Genomic DNA, 15,094 nt, shown 5'->3' with positions numbered 1-15,094 from the left:
GATAACAATAACAGCAATTAAGTGCAACATCGCTTACAAAGACCTTTACGCATATTCTCAATGAATTGTCCCAACACCGTAAGGTCTAGGCAGGGAAACTTATTGCCATATTGCAGGAAAATGAGGGTCAGAAGCATTTGTTCAATGGCTGCAGCCACCCGGGGGCTCTATCACTTGGGACGTAAGCTTTCTTACCTGTAAAACGAGATCAGTGGAACAGAATGTCTTTGTTAGGCCTGATCTTCTTGGCTTTGTCATCTACAGGGCTCTAAGAAAGAGAGGGTACAGGCAAGAATCCTCGGATATTGGATGGCTGGGTGTGTGTTTTGGCAGTGTTTGGGTGTGCCCGAGAAATAGAAGCTTGGTTTATGTTCCATAGCACCTCTACCAAGTTTTGGCCAAGACGGAGCCAGTGGGACTAGCTCAAGGTCATTAGGACTAGCTCATCATGTTTATTGAGCACTTACTATACGGTATGGAGCTCGCTGCAGGAGCAGCCACAGAATCTTCTGAAGCAGATGTGATCATTTCTTCCCCATCGTTCTGAAGAGAAACCCAGAGCTCCAAGTAAAGTGCTTGTCCAAGGTTGCACAGTTCATGAGTGGTAAAACCAGGATCTCAGCCAAGGTGGATCTCCCTACAGGTCCTGAATGTTCCCCCTCCCCAAACATCTACTCAGGATGCTATGTCCAAGGTCAACTTAGAAAAATTTCAGAATTTCACTGGCGGTAGCTTTCATTTAGTTTTCCTCCATCTGTCTTGTTTTCAGTCAATTTTTATTTTGTTTTGCTCTTGTGCAGACAGGAAAGATGCTGTGTTTTGGATATATTGGTTTTTATGCATTTTGCTGCCTATAGCTCCCTTGGAACACTTTTTGGCTAACATGTCGTAAGTGAAACCACTGAATTTTGGAAGGAGCATTATGGAATGTTCTTCCAGGAGGTCAGAGGAGGAAAATTGCTCCTAGATTATAGTCTTGGACCAGACTTTTAATATGCTTTTTTTTTTTTAAAGCATCTTAGGAAATTTTCTGTGATGCTGACGACCCACGGAATTGAAACTCATCTACTAAATTACACCAGGCCCATAATACCTTTTGTTTCCTGAGTGTGGCAATTACTTTCCTGACAGTTTGTTCTGAAAATAGACTGATTTTCAGCGAATGGAAGGTCCATGAGGGGTGGTGTGGAGGCGGACTAGGAGGGGAATTGGAGGCCCAAAGGAACCAGGTGTGACCCGCGTTTTTCTGAGGGCGCAAATCTCCCCCCAGCGTTGTTTCAGACCCCACAGACCTTGATGACAAAGGAAAATCCCATTAAGTGGCTGTGCTGTGGCTGATGCCGCAATCAGGAAATCTCCCCCTGTGAATTTGTTTCTCCTGTGTGGGTCTGCCCTTCCCCCTCCGTCCCGCACCCCTTCCACCTCTGCGGGATCCCTCGTTTGTTTGCTCACTCAGCCATCATATTCATTGAGCTCCTGCTGTATGCATAGACCAGTACCAGGTGCAGCAGAGGGAAATAAGGGATGAAGTGCAGGCTTCCCCCCCAGACTCGAGGTCAGGCACTCGAGGTTAACAGCCATGTCATTTATTCAGCTGATAATCTGTGAACGTGAGGCAGAGTCTTGGGCAAGAACAGCGAGGAAGGGACAGAGTGCTGGGGAGGCTGCCACAGCCAACCTCAGTGACACAGCGCGTGAAGTTCCTAGTGGCCTGGGGTCCCTCTGGAGCCACCCTGGGCGTGTGAAGGGATGATGTCATTGAGGTTGCCATGTGGCTCTACTGACCTCGATTCCAATCTGGCTCTGCCCGCATGTGACTTATAACCTCGGGGAAATGCCTTCACGTTTTTTTAAAAATTTTTTAAGTTTACTTATTTATTTATTTTGAGAGAGATGGAGACAGCGTGAGTGGGGGAGGCGCAGGGAGAGAAGGAGAGAGAGAATGCCAGGTGCTCTCCGTGCCGTCAGCGCAGAGCCCGACTCGGGACTTGAACTCACAAAACTGTGAGATCACGCCCTGAGCTAAAACCAAGAGTCGCTCACCCGGCTGAGCCATCCGGCGCCCCATCATTTTTTAAAATTTATTTATTTATTTTGAGAGAGACCGTGCGCGTGAGCAAGTGGGAGCGGGCAGAGAGAGAGGGAGAGAGAATCCCAAGCAGACTCTGAGCTGTCAGCACAGAGCCCGACGCGGGGCTCGAACCCACAAACCGCGAGATCATGACCTGAGCTGAAATCGGATGCTTAACCGACCGAGCCACCCAGGCGCCCCTGCCTTCGTGTTTTAAAAATTGCGGTAAAATTTACATAACATGAAATGTGTCGTTTTAACTATTCTGAAATGTGCAGTTCGGGGGTATCAGGTACATTCACAGTGTTTGCACCCAGCACTACGGTCCACCTCCATGACACCTCATCTCGCAAGACTGGAACTCTGTCCCCAGTAAACACTAACTCCCCACTCCCCCTCCCCAGCCCTTGGCACCAGCGTTCTACTTTCTGTCTCCGTGAGTTTGATTAGCGAGGCACCTCGTGTAATGGGATCATCTGTCTTTGTTTGACTGGCTTATTTCAGTTAGCATCCTGCCCTCAGGGTTCATCCATGTTGCAGCAGGTGACAGAATCTCCTTCCCATTTATTTATTTATTTTTTAATTTTTTCATTTTAACGTTTATTTATTTTTGAGACAGAGACACAGCATGAGCAGGGGAGGGGCACAGACAGAGGGAGACACAGAATCTGAAACAGGTTCCAGGCTCTGAGCTGTCAGCACAGAGCCCGACTCGGGGCTCGAACTCACGGACCGTGAGATCATGACCTGAGCCGGAGTCAGACACTTAACTGACTGAGCCACCCAGGCACCCCTCTCCTTCCCATTTAAAGCTGATTAATACCCCATTGGGTGTATATCCCACATTGTATGAATCCATTCGCCTGTGGATGGACACTGGGTTACTTTCACCTTTTGGCTGTTGTGTATAACTCTGCCATGAACGCGGGTGTATCTGTTCAAGTCCCTGTTTTCACTCTTCTTGGGTATATACTCAGAAGGGGAATTGCTGGATCCCACTATAATTCTAGGTTTAATTCAAAAAAATTTTTTAATGTGTATTATTTATTTTTGAGAGAGAGAGAGAGAGCACGAGAAGGGGAGGGATAGAGAGATAGAGAGAGAGGGACACACAGAATCTGAAGCAGGCTCCAGGCTCTGAGCTGTCAGCACAGAGCCCAACGCGGGGATCGAACTCACGAGCCATGAGATCATGATCTGAGCCGAAGTCAGACGCTTAACCAGCTGAGCTCCCCCAGGTGCCCCTCGAGGTTTAGTTTTTAGAGGAACTGCCATACCATCTTCCATAGCAGACACATCCTTCATTTATTCTTGTGTCTTTGGTTTTTTTCCTCTGTACGCGGGCACAGTAGTATGAGGACCCACCGCGGGTTGCTAGGGAGATGCCAGGAGATGGTATCCATGGTGTCCCAGCATGGGAGTGGATGGCATACAGTAGGCACTCAATACATGCTCATCTTTTGCCTCGCCCGGGTGAGGTGGGGCTCAGTTGGTCAGACTCAAAGACACGTGGCGCCATCCTCTTTCCCAAGGCACCAGCCATCCAGCCAACCTGACTCCCGCTTTGGGAGCCTGCCTCATTCTGTCCGTCTAACTTTTCTCCCCAGGCTGTGGACGAGCTCCTACAGACCCTGGATCTGGAGAAGAAGGCGGTGGTTGTTGGGCACAGCCAGGTGAGTAGAGCTTCCTTTTTATGTCACTCTGCTCATCCCATCAGGGACCCAGGTGAACCCCGATTCTGGTCCTACTGCATCATCCACTACCTGTGTGGGCCTCCTTTTCACCCAACTGAAGACAGGGCTAGCGACTTTCTGTCCTGCCCATCTTACCAGGCCAGGAAGATAAAGTGGTATTACGTGGGAGGCAACAACACTGGGGAATATCATTTGTTAGAGGTTACACTCCCAGGGACCTCAGCAGTCTGGAAGAGTTCACATCCTGGACCTCAGCAGGGATTTCCGAGCCTTAGAAAGAGCTGCCGTAAAAGCTGAGAAGAAGCACTCACCTTCACCTGGAGCCTGGTTAACTTTTACTTGGCAACCAACAGTACCCCGGCGAATAGTCCCGGCTGGTTAGCAGCAGTAAGTGAAAAGTTAGGGCTCCGCGAGAAGGCACATGACATTAACGTTGAGGGAAATAACTTTCTTCAAACTGGTGTTGAGCCCAGGGCTTTTCCAATAACGCTTCAACATTTAGAGGAGAGGTTCACAGAGTCCTGATGTGCCTGTATAGCCTCCAAGTTTTCAAGAGGGAAAATATTGTATTTAGGGCTTCCCAAGGGGAGCCCCATCCTTTTGTGTTCGTGGAAGATCCCTTACCAGCTCCTGGAGCTAGTGTCCCATGGGCTCTGCTTTGGGAAGTAAACTCAAGGACCATGCGGCAGGCAGGGAGAATGGCAAAGTATAGAAACAGAAACTGGGGAGAAAACTGACCAAAGGGAAAATTGCCCTCCCACCCTCATCCCCTGATTGACTAACATCAACCAATAAACCTTTGTCGATCTCCTGCCACCTCCAGGCGCGAGGTGCTGGGGAAGGGCCCCGGTTCTCCAGAAACCCACCATGGTGGCATCATTGGCCATTAGTCATTCTGGGGCCCCTGAGTAGCGTGTCCCATTGCACCTGCCTTGGCGAGCTCACGGGTTTTCATATAGTCATTGCCCCATAGACACGCAAGCCTCTTAGTCTACTGGCGTCTCAACCTGATTTATTCCACCCGGAGCTGGCAGCGACTTCGCAGACCTTTCCAGTAGAAGGAAGGAACCTGTCAGTTCCTGGGCTTCCGCTTCACACATTGTTCCTCCTTTCCCTCAAAAGCTCCTGGGAGATAATTAGTAAAGCCCTTCTTTCCAGGTGGGGAAGGTGCACCTCTGGGAAGTAAGCCCCCTTTCAAGGCCTTACGCTTATCTAGAAGACCAGTTACAGCTCCCGTGAAAGCCCGTATGGCCCTGGATCCCACACTCTTCTCCATACGCTGTGCGTTCTGCTGCTGATTGGTGGAAGTCGAACAAACACTCTTTACACACACGTCGGTATGGCCCAGATTCAGAGGCCTTGTCCTTCAGCTCCAAGAACTTTATCCACGTAGACCAGCCGTTCTCAAAATACAGTCTCTAGACCAGCAGGATCCCCTGAGAGCTTGCTAGAAGCATAAACATTCAGCTACCCCCAGCGCAGACCTAGTGAATCTGAAACTCTGGGGGTAGGACCCAGAAGTCTGGGTTGCAGCAAACCCTCCCCGGGACTCCAGCACATGTTCAAGTTTGACAACCACTGGTCTAGATAACGACTCCGTTATTTCATGAATACAAAAATCAGTCTCTATAAGCCCGGCCGCTATTGTAGAGCAAGGAAGAAAACAGAGGCAAGAGAAGTCTTTGTACATACTTTCACAGAGTGAGGGCAAGAAACTTAGAAGCCGAAACATCCCAATTACAAACAAAACCAACACTGTTGTTCTCAAGTAATGCTTGGTGTTCGTTAAAACAGCAGTCGAGAGCAAATTAAAGTCAGCGTATCCTTTGGAAGCTAGGCTATCCTGCAACCTTTCAGGGCAGAGGAGGCACGGCAGGACTGGGCACTTCTTTTTTCTTTTCAAATATGTATTTATTTTGAGAGAGAAGAGAGAGCACCGGTGGGGAATGGGCTGACAGAGAATCCCAAGCACAGAGCCTGATGCTGGGCTTAAACTCCCGAACCGTGAGATCATGACCTGAGCTGAAACCGAGAGTCGGACACTTAACTGCCTGGGCCACCCACCTGCCCCTCTGCTCCCCCGCTTTCTAATTATGAATCTCTAGGGACTGATTTAGCCTCTCTGAGCCTCTGTTCCCTCATCTGTAAAATGGAGCCACTGCTCCCCACCCCCCCAGGTTGGCTGTGGGAAAGCAGTCAGTTGTCATCTACGTGTTGAATGCGTTTGTCACTGGGACAAGACACTCATCAAATAGGATAAGATTTGAATGTTTCGAGAAGGAAACCCCTCTAATCCGGGAAACTACTAGGACAAAAACTAATTCCTCAGCAGTCCCAGATATGGGAGCTTCTGCCATATCAGAATCTTGAACCTTGGTCTTCAGCGTTTTTAGAGGAAAAACAGTTTGCATCGCGGTGGCCCCCGTAGATTTCCTTAAATGTGAGGATGTTGAGATGTTACACTCTGCTTGCGTCTGATAAGCCGCCGGACCCACGAAAGGCGAATAATTTAGATTTTTCTCTGTGATTCTCAGCCCCTGGTGCCTTATCGAGGCCTGTGCTGAGGGCCATGACATTTATGAAAAAGGTGGAATCCCACATGCAGTTGGCCTTCCGGTTGGCAATATGCTCTTTAAAGGGAAAAAAAAAATCAAGATAAGATTCTGCAGAGCCGATGACTTATTCCCATTGTGTGTATGGTCGCTTCCAATTATCTTTTTAATGAAAGCTTCATACTTAATCAATAGTGGTTTTGGAAGCACTCGCCGCCTTTTGTAATATACGAACTAGGGCTGTCATCATTTTGATCATTGATTTTTTTTATAGCAGCTTTTGGGACTCACTAGCTTGTGAAATTAATACAGTCATTATTGAGACAATCTGATAGGTAATGAGTCAGTCGTGTCTTTATTTCAGTGAGGCTAATTGTCTCGGTGGCTCTGGCTGATAGGAAGTGTCCTGTAAAGCCAGCGAAGGTTGCAAAACAGAGTTGGCACCGACTGGGCGTGCAGATTCTCATCCTCGCCTTGAGGAAGGGCTCTCTGTGGGACGGGCGGGGTGGCTGCCATTACAGCAAATAGGTTTAAGGGAATGGACAATCGATTGAGACCCTTTGTGCACCTGGAATCAAACTGCAATTCAACCCCAAACTTCAGGCGTTTGTACGATAGCCAGTGAAGAAACGAAGCCTCGTGTTGACGTTGAGAATGGGTGCTGGAGGTGAACTTGGCTTTGTTGATCGCCGGCTGGGTGAACTTGAGTCAGTTACATAATCTCCCTGGGCCAATAGATTCCTCATAAGGTTGTTTTTATTATAATGGGACAGAGGAGAAAGAGCTTTGAAAAATCTAGATGCCATGCAAATGTTAATTGTATTCAGTGATAACTATAGTCCGGTCTGGAGTCAGACGGAGGGAAACATTTCTGCTGTTTCCGCTTGCTAGGGGAGGGTCATGGGGGAAATGCCATTGTCAGCCTTAGTCTTTCCTTCCATAAAATGGGGGGATCGCAATAACTACCCTACAGGATGATGTACATTCAGTACTTTACCTGCACGTATCAGGTAAAGTGGTTGGTTCCGATCTGCAACACTGATTGATAACGTCCCCAATTACTTGATAATATCACTAAGATGCAGCCATCCAGTGCCCCTAGAAAATTGCACATCTTTGGGGTGAGAAGCCACGTTTGGCAGAGAAACACGGCAGGCTGGTCATAGACTTAAGCGTGACGTGGGCATCTGAAAAGCGTCCCCTGCCCCCATCACCGACTCAAGTCCCAAGCTGCTAGGGCATCTTTCCTTTGACTCCGGGGAGGTAAGACTGACAGTAACCACCCTACCAGGTGGGCAGAGCAGGCCTGGCCCCAAAGCGTTAGGTTCTCAGAAAATCCTTCTGTGTGCCCCGCAGTATATTGAAGGCGGCCCTGCGGGCTGTCAAGGAGGCATTGATCACTTTGCTGCGGAAGGCCTCCATCCATTATGGATGAGCAGAGGCCTGGAAGTCGTGGACCGCAAGCTGTTTTCCGTTAGGATGCCTGACCACCTTCTGTGGGTGGCACCAGCCTGACCCCCTCCTCCCCTGGCCGAGGAGGGCCACCCTCACTCCCTCCACATTCTCCGCCCCTCCTTATAAGGCAGGACCGAATATTTCCAGGGCACTGCTTCTCTCAGGGGGCCAGCGACACTTATCGGAAAGAGCGTACAATCGCAGGCCTGCCACTAAATCCACGGATTCAGCCTTTCCACGGTGAAGCCTGGGAATCTGCATCTTTCACTGTCTGCAAAGCAATTCCGGTGCAGAGACGTTTAGGCAGGTCCCTCCTGACAGTGGTTTTGAAATGAAGGTGTGCATGGTTCCCCTGAGGGTCACATTACAGTGTCGCTCTGATTCAGTAGGTGGGGTCCCGGATTCAGCATTTCTAACAAGCTCCCCGGTGGTGACAATGCCACTCCTGGGGACCGTGCTCTGAGCACCCAAGGGCTAGAAGAAGGAAAAGAGGACTCGTGAGGAGATAAGATGTTTTGACAATTTATGTTTTTGTTTTATTTTTGAGAGAGACAGAGCATGAACGGGGGAGGGGCAGAGAGAGAGGGAGACGCAGAATCCGAAGCAGGCTCCAGGCCCTGAGCTGTCAGCACAGAGCCTGACGCGGGGCTCGAACTCACAGACCGCGAGATCATGACCTGAGCTGAAAGGACGCCCGACCGACTGAGCCACCCGGGGACCCCTGTTTTGACAATTTGGACCCTCAGTCGCGGGCAGCTGCTAACAAATATCTCGGTGGGGGAGGGGCGCAAGAAAACTGGGTTGAGTGGCAACCCCCTCTCTCTTCAGACCATCTGATTCAGCCGCACAGGAGTCACCGGTCACCTTTTGTCCCTCCAGGTTTTCCTCAAGGCAGGCGTGGTCTCCAGGCTTGAGAAGCAACGGGAGAAGCTGGCGTCTCACAGCATCATTTTATTCCAGGCGGCTTGTAAGGGCTTTCTGTCCCGGCAGGAATTCAAGAAGCTGAAGGTACGGCACCCAGCGAGCCTCGCCACCCCTGCAGAGGTGTGAGATCCCAGAAAAGCAGCATCCGAGCTGATCTGGGCGCGGCAACCTCGCGCTTCGCACACTCACGCTTGGGCATGAAACCCTGTGGGATATTTCAGCATGCAGTTCCAGATCCAGTGGGTCTGGGGTGAGCATGGGGCGGGGGAGGGGTGGTGGTATGCAGGTCTCCCACGATGGTGCCAGTGCTGTCGGTCCATAGGCTCACCCCGAATGGGAGGGCTTTAAAGTGACGCCTTGCAAGATGTGATGATTGTTTCTAGGACGTTGACATCAAATGACCAACGATGTCAGACTTGATCTAGGTATCATGGGGGTGTCCAAGCCCTCCCGGGTCCGTTATGGTTTCAACCTGTTCCATCTCTGGAGAACTTGGCTCTCATGGGCCAGCAGACAGGACATGACTGGACCTGGCCATTGAGGCTTTCGGGACTGAAGGGGCAGCTCAGAGTCCGCAGTCCTGAGCCACCCTGGAGACTGCATTTCCTTCCTCCCTGTAGCTTGTGCAGTAGAGAAATGTGTGCATGGTTCCCCTGAGCATCGCATTATAGAGCACAGCTCTGGAGACGAACAGTGGAGACCCACCCCTTAGGAGCTGGGTCAAGGTGAAATGAGGTCATGCGTGCCGAGTCTAGTCCGTGCCCCAGACTGGCACATTGTTCAACAAATGCCATCTCCCGTTACCTCCAGGTCCTCATTATTAAGTACTACCACTAGCATGGGGTCTCATTACATGTGCCCCCAGTTGATGCGAATTCGTAAATTCAAGTACACGCGCTTGGCAAAAGCAGAAAAAGGCGAGAACGTTAATAATTAAAATATTGTGGGCAACCCCACTGGCCCACTGCCTTCCAGTAGCTTATGCCTCAGAATGATTTAGAAGACAGGTTCATTAACGCCCTGGATTCTGTCTGCATCCAGACTTGCGGGGTTTCAAATCCCAACCCCACCACCGGGAAGCTGTGTGATATTGAGCAGGTGACCGGGGCTGGAGGGAGGGGGGGGGGGGCGTCTCTGTGGCTCAGTTTCCCCATCTGTACCGGTGGTTCTCAAAGTATGGTCCCCAGACCAACAGCATCCACACCAACTGGGCACTTGTTAGCCGTGCAAATTCTCCGGCCCCACCCCGACTTCCTAAATCAGACCGTCTGGGGGGTGGGGCCCAGCACTGGTGCTTTATTAAGCGCTCACTCAGGCTTGAGCAGCATGGGGTTCGTATTTAAATAACACTTAAAGTGATACCTGTCCCCTAAATATCAACCGGCAACACAATCATGGCCTTTGGAGCTTGCGGGCAATTTCAGGGATTTTCAAGGATCGTTTATTTATTTTTTGTCTTTCGCGGTGATTTTGCGTCTGATGCCCTTACGAGAGGTGACCCTATTCCCTCCTCCTCCACTTCTCCTTCTTCTTAGGTCATGCAAGATGACGTTGTGGTATAACATCTGAGGCCCAGAGCCCGATTCCATGGAAAGCTCTCAAAAAATGTTTTTAATTAAAAAGAAAAAGTGTGCATTTACTTTTTTTTTGAGTACAGTGGACACAATGTGACAGTTTCAGGGGCACAGCCTAGTGATTGGACAAGTCTACACGTGACGCTGTGCTCACATGGGCAGCTACTGGCCGTCACCAGACAATACTATCACAATACCATTGCAAAGAAGCTTCTTTTTTATCTTTTACATTAAATATAATTTGTGTCGAATTGGTTTCCATACAACACCCAGTGCTCGTCCCAACAGGTGCCCTCCTCCCTGCCCATCGCCCACTTTCCCCTCCCCCCCACCCCCCAGCAAAGAAGCTTCTTAAATGTGCGAGTTACCCAACCTCTTCCGTTAGACACGGAACTCGCTTTTTCCACCCCCTTTCCCACCCCCTTTGCTCTCTTTCCTTCGCCTTTACCGGGTTGGGAAGGACCCCTCAAGTTTCTGGTTTCCCTTCCCCGCAGATTCGCCGCCTGGCCGCACGGTGCATCCAGAAGAACGTGGCTGTGTTCCTGGCGGTCAAGGACTGGTCCTGGTGGCGGCTCCTCGGTTCCCTCCGGCCCCTGCTGAGTGCCACCATTGGGGATGAGCAGCTCCACGCCAAGGAGGTCGGTCCTTGTGGCAGGCAAGACGCGGGGTGGCCCCGTCCTCACACCCCCATAGTAACGCTTGCTTCCAGACTCAGTGCCTCCGCTCTGCGGATGCGTGATCCAGAAACGCTCTGCTCAGCAGCCTTGCTGCCGCCTTCCAGAGACCACTCTGCTGTCATTAACACAGACACAGACCACCCTCCATCCCACGTCCAGCTCTACACCGGGCTTGGGGATGCTGGTCAGATACCCCATCACTACCCAGGGGCACAGGAGCACTGACCATGGTGCTGGTCGTCCCAGGGAGACGTGGTGGTGGCATCTTTGAGCCTTTCAACTTCTTACCTCTCCGAGAGGTGCTGACTGTCCCTTCCACCCCGGTGGCGCCCACCTTCTGCAGGGAAACCGTTTTGATCGGTTTCTGGTTTATCCTGGCTGTTGTCTATTCTTGCAAAATTAGCCACTTCACACACATGCGCACAATGGCTTTGCACAGAGGTCTTCCTGATTCTCTTTCCGTGACAGCCTCCTACTCCTTTTTTTGTGCGCATTCCATAGTTCATCCCAGGGGTCTGCTGTGGGGGAGGGGGGTACATTTAGGCTGCGCCTAACGACAGTACCGAAAGCGTAACGCAGAGCCACTGGCAGAGTGGTGGTCTTGGGGAGGAGGAAGGGCCAAGCTCCCCATCCCGCTCAGGCATACGCAGTCTTGGGTCGAGTAATGGACTCATTCTGAGGATCTGCGTTCCACCCCTTGACTGGGATGCTCATGCAAGCCCGGTGGCCCCACACTTGCACGAGCAGAGACGCTGATATTCCAAAATGGGGAAAGAAAAAGTCCCTTGTGGGAACTTAGCATCTGGACATCGTCACAGAGAGGCTGGCAGAATCCCTCGCTCTGTTCCCCCGGGACTCTTAACACATGCAGAAGCCCTGCCTCTGATCCAGGATGGCTTCTGTTAAGGTGCTTGCTTTTATAGGAGGAGCTCACAATGCTGAGACAGAAGCTAGAAAAATCGGAGAAGTCACGGAATGAACTCCGGCAGAATGCAGACCTGCTAGAGAGCAAGGTACCCTGTCCCTTCTGTGTGGGGTCCCCTGTGTGGGGTGACGTGTGTTGATGGGGCAGATTATGATGTGCCTGACACTGTGCTAAGTGCTTTACAAAATAGCCTCAAATAAAGGGTTTACAAATAACCCCTCAAAATAACCCTGTGGGGGCGTACTGCCCTTGTCCCCATTTTACAGAGGAGGAGACTGAGGCTCTGGGATATTAAGTATCTCCCCAAGACCACACAACTAGCATGCATAGTACTGAGATTCAAACCCATATCATCTGACTCCAAAGGGAAGAATTTCTGGCATAAGTCACAAAAGCACAAATTGCGAGGAAAAAAAATGATACATTTGACTATATTAAAGTAATCAACTTCTGTTTATCCAAGCATAAAGGGAAGACACACTACATACTGGGCAGGGAAATTTACAACATGTGTAACCGACAAAGGGTATTTGGACATATAAAGAGCTTTCTTAAATCAACTGGAAAAAAAGAAACACTCCAGTAGGAAAAAAAAAAATGGGCAAAAAGAGGAATTGGCAACTCCCAAGAGGAGAACTCTTGTTTCAAGAGTTCAAATGTTCTGGGCACCTGGGTGGCTCAGTCTGTTGAGCATCTGACTTGAGCTCAGGTCATGATTTCACAGTTTGTGGATTCAACCCCTGCATCGGCTCTGTGTAGACAGCTCAGAGCCTGGAGCCTGCTTCGGATTCTGTGTCTCCCTCTCTCTCTGCCCACACTCTCCCTCTCTCTATCAAAAATAAGTAAACATTAAAAAAAAAGAGTTCAAATGTTCAGGAATCCAAATGGCCAATAGACTCATGAGCAGATGCTCAACCTAATTACCAATCAGGAAATGCAAATTAACACCACCCTAGGTACGATTTTGCACCTTGGATTGGCAAAATCGAAGTCTGATGTAGCCACGTATTGGCAAGGACGGGTAGCAGCAGGAAACCATATGCTGCCGTGGGAGTGTAATTTGATATTTGATCTCTTCACCCTTGAACAACTTAGGCTTGTCTCTGAAAGCTGACCCTGTCCATACTGTGTGCTCCAGCAATTCTGTGTGGAATATATTCTCACATATGTAAGAAAAGCCAAGAAGTATACAGGAACAGCGTTGTCGTGTTGAAGAAATCTGAACCCCCAAATGGGAGTCTATCAATAAGAGAATGAATGAACCCATGTTGTTGTATTAAAGATTGAGCTGCCAAATAAACACGAATAAAGAGGCAGGAAAACAATGGCCCAGGAGGCAGACCCAGTTTTCCACCTTTTTCTTTGTAAATAAAGTTTTATTGGCATACGGCCACGCCCACCCATTCGTGTGCAGTCTCCGGCAGCTTTCATGCTATGATGGCAGAGCTGAGTAGCTGTGACAGAGGCTCTGTGATGTACAAAGCCCAAAAGTACCGAACTCTTTATGGAAAAAGTTTCCTGACCCCTCAGCTAGAGATAGGTGACTCTACGTGGATTGCCCTCAAAAACATAACGCTGGAGAAAGATTATTTAAGTCACGAAAGAATACTTGAAACACGATATCAAACATATTAATTTTTTAAAAGTGCAGGCCAATACTGTATATTGCGTGGGGCATATACCATATGATTGTGGTGTAAAGATATTTCCATGGGAATAATAACACCAGCTTTGGAGTAGTGGTCGCCTCTCGTGGGTGGAGAGGAACATGTGATTGGAGATTACATTGGTGGGGATGGGGGTGTGATCACCGTGCTGAGGTCTTATTGTCTTTAGTTGGGTGTTGAGTTCACAGACTGGGGATGAGGACGGGAGCCAGAGAGTCCCTGCCCCCAGGGGACTACTGCAAATTTCAGATTCCTAAGCAAATTCATGCGGTGTAATGTGAGATGTGGTCGGGGAGCTGTGGGTAGATCACGGAAGAGCTGTGCACGGTAACTTGCTGTTCCACTTAGTTTTTCAGGGCCAGGACTCTAGTAAGTCACTCGCCTGGGGCATGAAATTTAAAGGGGTGCCAGAAACTCAGCAAGAGAAATCATATTTCAATGCAGTGTCTTTTAAAATGTAAATGAATGCAAAAAAAAAAAAATCCACGATGAGCCAAATACCAAAATTTCAAATAAAGGAAGGACTGGTGGGCCGGGATTAAGGTGAGGGGTAAGTGAGAGAGTATGCACAGTGGGATCCTGTCTTCATTTAAATTTTTGATGTTTTATTCATCATGGATTTTTGGCATGAATTTTGACTTTCTTAAATATTGCATTAGAATGCTATTTAATCTCGGTTTCTGGGTTTCTTGGCACTCCCTGAAATTCCACACCCTGGGTGAGGGCTTTGCCTGTCTTATCCTTAGTCTCAGCTGACTTTTGAAGCCCTGGGCACCTCACAGGGTCCTGCTGAAGCTCAACTATAGTCCAGTTTTATTCGCCTCTTCAGCAAATGAGTATGAGCATCTCCCAGGCAGCAAGCATTCAGCTGGCCACCTCAGATGCAGCTAGGCAGAAGGCAAAGTCCCTGTCCTCATGAGGTCTCCAGGCCAATCGAGGGAGACAGACCACAGTTAATAAAAAAGCAAGCTACTTTTTGATGGTCAAGTGCTGCAGATAATAAGCAGAGGGAGGTGACAGTGAGGGGGCTATTTTTGCCTGAGCGGTCTGAGAAAGCTTCCACGGATCGAGTCTAGGTCTGAGTCATCTGGCACAGTCATCTATGCGCAGATCTGGGGAATCGAGTCGAAATGGCAAGTGCAAAGGTCCTGAGGCAGCATGGGATAATATTTGTCAGTTTGGAGCAAAACTAGGGCTTTCCACACCTGCGAACCCATGGTGCTATCGTGACTGATAATATTGCTTGGTTTGCTAGACAGACGGTGGGGACTATAATTGGGTTCATGATCAAGCCAACGGAACACATTCTGCTTCCTGTATTGACAGCCCAAGTTGAGCCTGGCTGGCTCCCGTGGGGATATGGAATGAAGTTTGGGGTAGGGGCTATCTCTTTTCCACCTCTTCTCATTCTCCTTGTCATCGTGTCCACTCTCCCCACCAAGGGTTCTCTGTCTCACTCCCACAGACAAGGAAGAGTCAGAGGCTCCTGGAAGGGGACAGTCACGTCACATAGAGTTAGGAGAGTCAGGGTGGAAAAGGCTCCACCATGGGCCTC

General features: G+C 49.5%; 1 protein-coding gene across 3 annotated transcripts in view; it reads left to right on the top strand.

Annotated features, from left to right (window-relative positions):
- Nucleotides 1–15,094, top strand: part of MYO18B (myosin XVIIIB) — a 258,450-nt gene that overhangs the window by 100,308 nt on the left and 143,048 nt on the right. For all 3 annotated transcript variants that reach the window (XM_006938537.5, XM_045041734.1, XM_045041736.1), the window contains 4 exons: nucleotides 3,679–3,744; nucleotides 8,652–8,780; nucleotides 10,765–10,908; nucleotides 11,871–11,960. In XM_006938537.5, the coding sequence (XP_006938599.3) occupies nucleotides 3,679–3,744; nucleotides 8,652–8,780; nucleotides 10,765–10,908; nucleotides 11,871–11,960 (429 nt within the window). The remainder of the gene's footprint in view (nucleotides 1–3,678; nucleotides 3,745–8,651; nucleotides 8,781–10,764; nucleotides 10,909–11,870; nucleotides 11,961–15,094) is intronic.

The sequence above is a fragment of the Felis catus genome, chromosome D3, assembly GCF_018350175.1.
Source record: "Felis catus isolate Fca126 chromosome D3, F.catus_Fca126_mat1.0, whole genome shotgun sequence".
In the NCBI taxonomy this organism is placed as follows: domain Eukaryota; kingdom Metazoa; phylum Chordata; class Mammalia; order Carnivora; family Felidae; genus Felis; species Felis catus.
This window is presented reverse-complemented; position numbering and strand designations above follow the sequence as displayed.